The sequence below is a fragment of the Tachysurus vachellii genome, chromosome 26 (assembly GCF_030014155.1).
Source record: "Tachysurus vachellii isolate PV-2020 chromosome 26, HZAU_Pvac_v1, whole genome shotgun sequence".
NCBI lineage: Eukaryota > Metazoa > Chordata > Actinopteri > Siluriformes > Bagridae > Tachysurus > Tachysurus vachellii.
This window is the reverse complement of record NC_083485.1, coordinates 112,501-122,500: the sequence shown is the minus strand read 5'-3', so window position 1 is coordinate 122,500 and position 10,000 is coordinate 112,501. Positions and strand designations below refer to the sequence as shown.

At 41.4% G+C, this 10,000-nt stretch overlaps 2 protein-coding genes across 2 annotated transcripts in view; both read right to left on the bottom strand.

The window, feature by feature from the left end:
- The window catches only part of acsl4b (acyl-CoA synthetase long chain family member 4b), a 10,988-nt gene extending 4,262 nt beyond the window's left edge, over positions 1-6,726 (bottom strand). Inside the window, exons 1-6 of the mRNA XM_060862681.1 lie at positions 6,596-6,726; positions 1,669-1,903; positions 1,318-1,495; positions 1,082-1,191; positions 130-268; positions 1-16 (exon numbers count right to left, since the gene is read on the bottom strand). The exon at positions 1-16 is cut by the window's left edge and continues 135 nt beyond it. Of these exons, the coding sequence (XP_060718664.1) occupies positions 1-16; positions 130-268; positions 1,082-1,191; positions 1,318-1,495; positions 1,669-1,896 (671 nt within the window). The 5' untranslated portion in view covers positions 1,897-1,903; positions 6,596-6,726. The remainder of the gene's footprint in view (positions 17-129; positions 269-1,081; positions 1,192-1,317; positions 1,496-1,668; positions 1,904-6,595) is intronic.
- A 1,478-nt stretch (positions 6,727-8,204) lies between these two features.
- Positions 8,205-10,000, bottom strand: part of cwc15 (CWC15 spliceosome associated protein homolog) — an 8,092-nt gene continuing 6,296 nt past the window's right edge. The window contains exons 3-7 of the mRNA XM_060862819.1: positions 9,153-9,259; positions 8,971-9,068; positions 8,748-8,855; positions 8,524-8,645; positions 8,205-8,431 (exon numbers count right to left, since the gene is read on the bottom strand). Of these exons, the coding sequence (XP_060718802.1) occupies positions 8,302-8,431; positions 8,524-8,645; positions 8,748-8,855; positions 8,971-9,068; positions 9,153-9,259 (565 nt within the window). The 3' untranslated portion in view covers positions 8,205-8,301. The remainder of the gene's footprint in view (positions 8,432-8,523; positions 8,646-8,747; positions 8,856-8,970; positions 9,069-9,152; positions 9,260-10,000) is intronic.

The following is a 10,000-nucleotide window of genomic DNA, read 5'->3' as shown; positions in this document are numbered from 1 at the left end:
ACAAACTGCACGTTCACTGACAGACAGACAGACAGACAGTTAGGTAATGTTAATGAGATTAGACTGTTAGGCATGGAGAGTGTCTGATCTGTATATTTACATAATCATATTATTAACTGTAATACTCACAGTTCTCAGGTTTTTCCCCTAGCTCTATCACTTCCTGTAAACTGTGGATGCTGAGGGATTGTGGGTAATCTTCTACAGATACACTACCACTGCCCACGTAGATCACATGCTTCAGACCCACAATATCCGGCAACACCACCTGGAAAACCCAGTACATTGTGAGTGTGTGTGTGTGTGTGTGTGTGTGTGAGTGTGTGTGTGTGAGTTTGTGTGTGTGAGTTTGTGTGTGAGAGTGTGTGTGTGAGTGTGTGTGTGAGTGTGTGTGTGTGTGTGTGTGTGTGTGAGAGTGTGTGTGTGAGTGTGGGGGGGTGTGTGTGTGTGAGTGTGTGTGTGAGTGTGTGAGAGTGTGTGTGAGTGTGTGTGAGTGTGTGTGAGTGTGTGTGTGAGTGTGTGAGAGTGTGTGTGTGAGTGTGTGTGTGTGTGTGTGAGTGTGTGTGTGAGTGTGGGGGTGTGTGTGTGTGTGAGTGTGTGTGTGAGTGTGTGAGAGTGTGTGTGAGTGTGTGTGAGTGTGTGTGAGTGTGTGTGTGAGTGTGTGAGAGTGTGTGTGTGAGTGTGTGTGTGTGTGTGTGTGAGTGTGTGTGTGAGTGTGGGGGTGTGTGTGTGTGTGAGTGTGGGGGTGTGTGTGTGTGTGAGTGTGTGTGTGAGTGTGTGAGAGTGTGTGTGAGTGTGTGTGAGTGTGTGTGAGTGTGTGTGTGAGTGTGTGAGAGTGTGTGTGTGAGTGTGTGTGTGTGTGTGTGAGTGTGTGTGTGAGTGTGGGGGTGTGTGTGTGTGTGAGAGTGTGTGTGTGAGTGTGGGGGTGTGTGTGTGTGTGAGTGTGTGTGTGAGTGTGTGAGAGTGTGTGTGAGTGTGTGTGAGTGTGTGTGAGTGTGTGTGTGAGAGTGTGTGTGTGAGTGTGTGTGTGTGTGTGAGTGTGTGTGTGAGTGTGGGGGTGTGTGTGTGTGTGAGTGTGTACTTTCAGCTTGGTTTCTAGCAGCTCCTTGCTAGTGATGAGGTGTGTGGCTCCACACTGATTCAACCCAAATGTTACTCCATCTTCACCTAGTGTGGCATAGAGGGTCACCACTACACACACACACAAATGCACACACACACACACACACACACACACACACGTCAGGTCAAAACTACCAAGTCACATAATTTGAAGTTAAAATGAGGTTCTGTGTGTGTGTGTGTGTGTGTGTGTACAGGGATAGTTGAATCTGAAGCAGGCCTGTGCTGTAATCATCCACTCCTCTCTTGTCTCACAGAAGATGGCGATAGAGCTTTGTGACCTTTGACCCAAAGCATACAGGCCTTTGCCCAGGAAGTTCACTTGATTATCCACTTCCTCGTATGACTTCCACTTATACTGACCCAGGACCAACTATACACACACACACACACACACACACACACACACACACACACACACACACACACATAGAGAGGCATGCATATATATATTGAATTAAATATGTGGATTGATTTATTGAGTGATTGAGTGATTGATTGATTAAGTGATTGATTGAGTGAGTGATTGACAAGTCACATGATTACCTTTTGGAAGACTTTGCCATCAGGTTGTGTCTCATTATCACATGAGATGACTTCCCTGCTCCCTACACAGGGCAAGTGTGTGAATCTGTCCACTGCGTAACGGAACAGTTTATCCAGCGTGTCCACACCCTCAAACTCCTGTTGTACCAGACGCTTCACACACTGCACCGCTCGGTATGGGCCCTCAGGTCTCCCTGACACACTGCATGCTCGCACACACTCAGCCATCACCCTACTGCACGCACACACACACACACACACACACACACACACACACACACACACACACACGAGACACCTTCAGTGGAGCCTCTGAAACTCCATGTAGTCTAAATATTTATTCAGGACTCTTACTAGAAACACACACAAACAAATTGATTGATTTCCCTCCTTCAGCTCTGTGTGTGTTTCCTGTTTGTGATGTTGTTTACAATAAACTGCAGTAATACACAATTAATTACAGCTCTGTGCCATTAACCAATCACAGGATGAGGTCAGAGAAGTTTACAAGCTCTGTTTAACTGCAGCAGTCGGAACTAATGAATTATTTACGAACATTTTTTCCTCAATTGTCTGCCTTCAAGACCACACCCCTAATCATAAACACACCCCTAATCATAAACACACCCCTAATCACAAACACACCCCTAATCATAAACACACCCCTAATCATAAACACACCCCTAATCATAAACACACCCCTAATCACAAACACACCCCTAATCATAAACACACCCCTAATCATAAACACACCCCTAATCACAAACACACCCCTAATCATAAACACACCCCTAATCATAAACACACCCCTAATCATAAACACACCCCTAATCATAAACACACCCCTAATCATAAACACACCCCTAATCATAAACACACCCCTAATCACAAACACACCCCTAATCATAAACACACACCTAATCATAAACACACCCCTAATCATAAACACACCCCTAATCATAAACACACCCCTAATCACAAACACACCCCAATCATATGATGTCAAAGTGATGACATCACAGACCATTACCCAGTACATACTGTACACACTACCTGTAGAACAGACTAACTGTGTCTCAGCACGTTATCGACTCAGTAGAACTATTATTCTGACCACTAAAGACAGATTCACAAATAACCTGCCTGATCTGTCTGGACTTCTTACTGCACCCTTAAACACGTGGTATAATAGTCATACTCACACCCTCAAGAGAGAAACAACCTGTAACCTTCGAGTGAAAGTGGAGAAAAACTAAATTAGAGGTTTTTATAATTGTGTATAAGGAGATAATAAACTATAATTGTGTATAAAGAGCTGTTAGGGCTCTGAGCACCTGAGCAAACTCATAGTAAATAACCAGAACAATCCCAGGTTTTTATTTAACACAGTGACTAGATTAACACAAACCCAGAGATCTGAACACACTATTATTCCATCACAGTTCAGTAGTGAGGACTTTATGAGATTCTTCACTGATAAAATTAAAAGCATGAGGAATAAAATAGTTGATGTTCAATATATGAGAGCAGCTTGTGACCCAGTGTCACCTAAAGCTCTACACTCACAACTACAGTGCTTTACAAGTACAGAACAGGAAGAGTTAGATAAACTTATTATTCATTCATTCATTCATCTTCTACCGCTTATCCGAACTACCTCGGGTCACGGGGAGCCTGTGCCTATCTCAGGCGTCATCGGGCATCAAGGCAGGATACACCCTGGAGGAGTGCCAACCCATCACAGGGCACACACAGACACACTCATTCATTCACTCACACAATCACACACTAGGGACAATTTTCCAGAGATGCCAATCAACCTACCATGCATGTCTTTGGACCGGGGGAGGAAACTGGAGTACCCGGAGGAAACCCCCGAGGCACGGGGAGAACATGCAAACTCCACACACACAAGGTGGAGGTGGGAATCGAACCCCACCCCTGGAGGTATGAGGCGAACGTGCTAACCACTAAGCCACCGTGACCCCATAAACTTATTACTATAGCTAAATCAACAACTTGTGTGTTAGATCACATTCCAACTAAATTACTGAAAGTAGTGTTACATAAAGCTGGTGAGCCTCTTCTTTATATTATTAACTCCTCACTATCTTTAGGTCCCTAAATCTTTCAAGTTGGCAGTTATTAGGCCACTCATTAAGAAACAGAATTTAGATCCTAATGAACTATCAAATTATAGACCTATTTTACATCTTCTGTTTATGTCTAAAATACTTGAAAAGGTTGTGTCTGTTCAACTGAGCTCCTTCTTACAGGAGAACAATATCTATGAGGAGTTTATTGCCAGTTAATTCTGGGGTCCCTCAAGGATCAGTTCTAGGACCTCTGCTTTTCTTGATATACATGCTTCCATTAGGGAACATTATTAGAAGACATGGGATTAGTTTCCACTGTTATGCTGACGACACACAGTTATATATCTCATCAAAACCAGATGAAATAGCTAAAATGTCCAAATTAACTGAGTGCGTTAGAGAGATAAAAGACTGGATGAGCTGTAATTAATTTTTTGTTGTTAAACTCTGATAAGACAGAAATACTACATATAGGTCCATAAACCAGTACACAGAAGCTCTCACAATTTAACTTCCATTTAGTGGGATGTACTGTTACTAGTAGCTCGACAGTAAAAGACCTGGTGTTTATTAGACAGCAACTTGTCTTTAAAATCATATCACCATATTACAAACACAGCCTTCTTCACCTTAGAAATATTGCCAAGCTGAGAAACATCCTGTCTGTATCTGATGCTGAGAAGCTAGTTCATGCTTTCATGACCTCTAGACTGGACTATTGTAATGCATTACTAGGTGGTTGTCCTGCATCTTTAATAAATAGGCTACAGTTAGTCCAAAATGCAGCTGCCAGAGTTCTCACTAGGACAAGAAAGTATGACCATATAACCCCAATTTTATCATCTCTACACTGGATACCTGTTAAGTTTAGAACTGATTACAAACTGCTGCTACTTACGTACAAGGCTCTTAATGGTTTAGCTCCCATGTATCTAACTAGTCTTCTAACACGTTACAATCCTTCACGCTCTCTGAGATCACAAAACTCAGGACTTCTGGTAGTTCCCAGAATATCTAAGTCTACTAAAGGTGGTAGAGCGTTTTCTTATTTAGCTCCCAAACTCTGGAATAGTCTTCCTGATAGTGTTCGGGGCTCAGACACACTTTCACAGTTTAAATGTAGATTAAAAACTCATCTCTTTAGTCAGACGTACACATAATACATCCCATAATATTGTGCTCTAATACATCAGACTTGCACATTTTTTATGAACAGCAGATATGTTAATCCCTCTACACTGCTTCTGTCTTTCTAGCTCCAGTTAGACTCTGTGATACTAAAGATGAGATGTGAACTCCATGTGATCTTTTACACCAACACAACATTTATCAGACTGTATATTTATAATCACACCCCCAGTGTCACCCAGATGAGGATGAGGTTCCCCTTTGAGTCTGGTTCCTCTCAAGGTTCCTTCCTTTACCATCTAAGGGAGTTTTTCCTCCCCACAGTCCCCCACAATATATCTAATATTAATCTTGAATTTTGTATTATATTAATCTTTATATTATTCTTTATATTAACCTTTTGTTCTATGTTTATGTTCTGTAAAGCTGCTTTGAGACGACGTCAATTGTAAACAGTGCTATACAAATAAATTTTAATTGGATTGAATTAATCACAAACACACACTTAGTCTCACACAAACACACTCAGTCACAAACACACACTTAGTCTCACAAAAACTCAGTCACAAACACACTTAGTCACAAACACACACTCAATCACACACACACTCAGGCACACACACACACTCAGTCACACACACACACTCAATCACACACAGTCACTCAGTCAGTCACTCAGTCAGTCACACACACAGTATATTGCGTCCATGCGGGATTTTGCAACTTCTTTGACGTTAAAGTGGCAGATGATGCAATTTTGCTTTATAAATCAGAGTTTGTGTGTGACTCAAACACAAATAACAGCATAAACTCACTCTCTCCCACTCACATACACACTCACATACACACACTCACATACACACAAACACACACACTCATACACAAACTCACATACACACACTCACATACACACACTCACACATACTCACATACACAAACACACACATACTCACATACACACACTCACAAACACACACTCACATACACAAACTCACACATTCTCACATACACACACTCACATACACAAACTCACACATTCTCACATACACACACTCATACACAAACTCACACATTCTCACATACACACACTCACATACACAAACTCACACATTCTCACATACACACAAACACACACACACACATACACACACTCACATACACAAACTCACACATTCTCACATACACACACAAACACACACACACTCATACACAAACTCACACATTCACATACACACACTCACATACACAAACTCACACATACTCACATACACACACAAACACACACACACATACACAAACTCACACATTCACATACACACACTCACACACACTCACACATACTCACATACACACACTCACATGTACACACAAACACAAAAACACACACGTACACATTCACACACATACATATACACACGTACAAGTACACACACAAACACACACACACTCACAGACACACACACAAACACACACAAGTACACACACACATGTACACACAAACACACACTCACACACACATGTACACATTCACACATACACAAACACTCAGACAAACACAAACACACACACACACACACACACGTACTGTACACATATACACATTTACACACACAAACACTCAGACAAACACAAACACTCTCACACACACACACACACACACACACGTACACATGTACACGTACACACAGACATTTTATTCTTACCTGCATGCGATCTCAGAAGTCCACTCTGACAGCAGGACAAAGATTTTCTCTTCCTCTGTTACTCTCTCCTCCCACTTTTTTGGCCCCCCCACACATACACACTTCTCCCTCTAACTGTTCCTCTACATGAGCAGTTAAAGTCTCCGCCCTGCCAGGAAGTGATGCATTTCCTTTGGATCAGATTACAGAGGTGTGGGTGTTTGTTGGTGCTACACACTCACACACACACTCTGTCTCACACACTCACACTCTCTCACACAAAGAGGCTAGTAATTACTCACAAAAAATATTTTTCCTTCGTGTCTGTCTAGAGATGTTTTAGCAGTGAGACATGTTTTGACAGATTGTAAACTCCTGATGGAGGTACACAAAGTCCACACACACACACACACACACACACACACACACACACACACACACACACACAATAACATTACTTAGATCTGATTTATACACACATGACGATGTTCTGTTCCCACTTGGGGAGAGAGGTATTGAAGAGAGTCTTGGGGAAACTGTCCTCTGATACACATTAACAAATTAGTGCTTTATGTCTAACTAATGAATTATTGTGATAACTGTTAGCTGTAAGTTTTTTAAATTGAATGTATGTATATATATTTTTCACATATTTCATATTTTATATAGTTTTTACCTTTTATTTATCTACCTCCTTTTGGTTTTATTTCTATCCTTAATTCCATTCCTGTTTATGTTTGAATACCGGACAGACATAAAAAGCATTTCACTGCATGTGGTTACTGTGTAAACACTAAGTTTAACTCTGTTCCATAACTATGAGGCTCTGTGAGAAAAAGCTCTGCCCCTGCTGGAGACTAGCACTTGAGGTACCAACAAACATCCTGTGCCTTGGTAACAAGTGCACTGAAAGTCAGTGTTCCATCAAAGTGCACAAACTCAAAAGAACTGATATCAGGTTTGTGTTTGTTTCACTGTTCCATTTAGATTCCAACACACCTGAATGAGCATGTACACACAAACACACACACACACAGAGCTATAATACTTTGCAGTGATTAACAGCTGTATTAATCATTAGCTCTCACCAGTTTTACCTCCTCATTTTTAACACCAGCAGTTATGTGTTACGTGTAAAAGTATAATGTGCTCAGTCTCTACACCGTACCGTACATGTTTATGCAGTGTACCAGTTAAAGCAAACAGAAAGATGCACAAAACTGATAGTTCAAACTCAATCAGTCTTTCATTCACTAATTTAAACCTTCATTCTGACATTTCTGATAAAATTCTCATCTAGAACAAGAGAGAACATTTCTGACTGGCCAATAGTTTGATGACATGATTAGCGCCCACACACACACACACAGCGCCTCGGAAGCTCCGCCCACACACACATTATTCTTTTATTATACTTAATAAAGAAACAGTAATTTAGATTGAGAGATGAATAATTGAGTAAATTCTCCACTTAAATGACCTCATTTTATTAATGTAGGTTCTGAGGAAATAAATGAAAATAAATGAAAACATGTTTATTGTATCTATGTATACTGACTGCACATGTAAAGCCCATAACTCCACCCACAGCACAGAAGATGCTTCAAATTATTAATAAACACACAATGAATAGAGATCAAAGGCTTTAATTACACACAATAACCAACAAAATAAACCAGAAATCATCAGAATAATGTAAAACAATAAAAGGTTAAAGGTCATGTGGGTTATTTGACATATTTCTCCATAAACTTTTTGTGGAATTCAGAGCGTAGAGTGTCATTAATAAAGCGCTTCTCCTTACGAGACTCGTCCACACCTTTGGCACAGTTTTTAAAGACAACATCATCGTCCCACCTGTAACACACACACAAAGAGTTCTGTGTATGAAACCTGAAGTTAGTTGTGTGTGTGTCTGAGTGTGTTGTGTGTGAGTGTGTGAGAGATACCTGCGTTTTACCCTGAAGGTATTCTGTGTCTGTGTTTGTTGTCCAGCGAGGTTCAGAAGTGGATTTCCACTCAGAATGTTCTCCATCCGAATTCTCTCCTCCTCCGCTTTCTGCTCCCGCTCCTAATACACAAACGTTTATAATAAGACAATTATTTTACGCACGCACGCACGCACCCAACCTCCCACCCACCCACCCACACCCACACCCACACCCACACACACCTTCCTCTCCTGCTCCTCTGCTCTTTCCTTCTTGATTTTCTCAAGTTCGGCCAGCAGGGCTGCAGTGTCATCATCACTGTCAGAGGCGGAGTCAGAGTCCTCATCCTCCTGTGCACACACACACACACTATATTTATATATCACACTGTATAGACAGACATGTGTTGTGTACAGAAAAATAGAAGCCTGTGCAGTTGTGTGTGAGTGTGAGGGTGTGTCATACATCAGTGAGAGGGTCATCTGCGTCCAGGTTTGCAGCAGGTATCTGATCAAGTCTTGGGCGCTTAGATGAGGAAGAGGAGGAGGAAGAAGAGGTGTGTTCTGCAGGAGAGACAGAGAACTGATATTACTTTCACAAACACACATGCATCCACAACCAAACATATCGACCCAACACCCACACACCTCTTGCTCCTCTCTCTCTGTTTTTGACGACTGCCCTCTCTCTCTCCTCCAGCTCCCGCCTAAAATCACGAGCACGCACTTCCTCAGGAGCATCCTGAGTGGGCTGTCTGAAAAAACACACACACAAATTAATACTTCAATTTAAAAATGAATGATGTACAATAACACATAACTTCTACATCTTCACTCTCATTATAAACACCTGACGTGTGTGTATACACCTGTATTTTGGTGTGTGTGTGCATGTAAATGTATGTTTAATACTAACATTAATGTAATTTGCATCACACATGATTTTGGGAGTCAGGAGTTTATTAATCTTAATACATGTGTATACACACCTGTATTTGATCTTGGTGTGTTTGTGTGTGTGTGTATACACACCTGTATTTGATCTTGGTGTGTGTGTGTGTGTGTGTGTGTGTATACACACCTGTATTTGATCTTGGTGTGTGTGTGTGTGTGTGTATACACACCTGTATTTGATCTTGGTGTGTGTGTGTGTGTGTGTGTGTGTATACACACCTGTATTTGATCTTGGTGTGTGTGTGTGTGTGTGTGTATACACACCTGTATTTGATCTTGGGGTGTGTGTGTGTGTGTGTGTATACACACCTGTATTTGATCTTGGTGTGTGTGTGTGTATACACACCTGTATTTGATCTTGGTGTGTGTTTGTGTGTGTGTGTGTATACACACCTGTATTTGATCTTGGTGTGTTTGTGTGTGTGTGTATACACACCTGTATTTGATCTTGGTGTGTTTGTGTGTGTGTGTATACACACCTGTATTTGATCTTGGTGTGTTTGTGTGTGTGTGTATACACACCTGTATTTGATCTTGGTGTG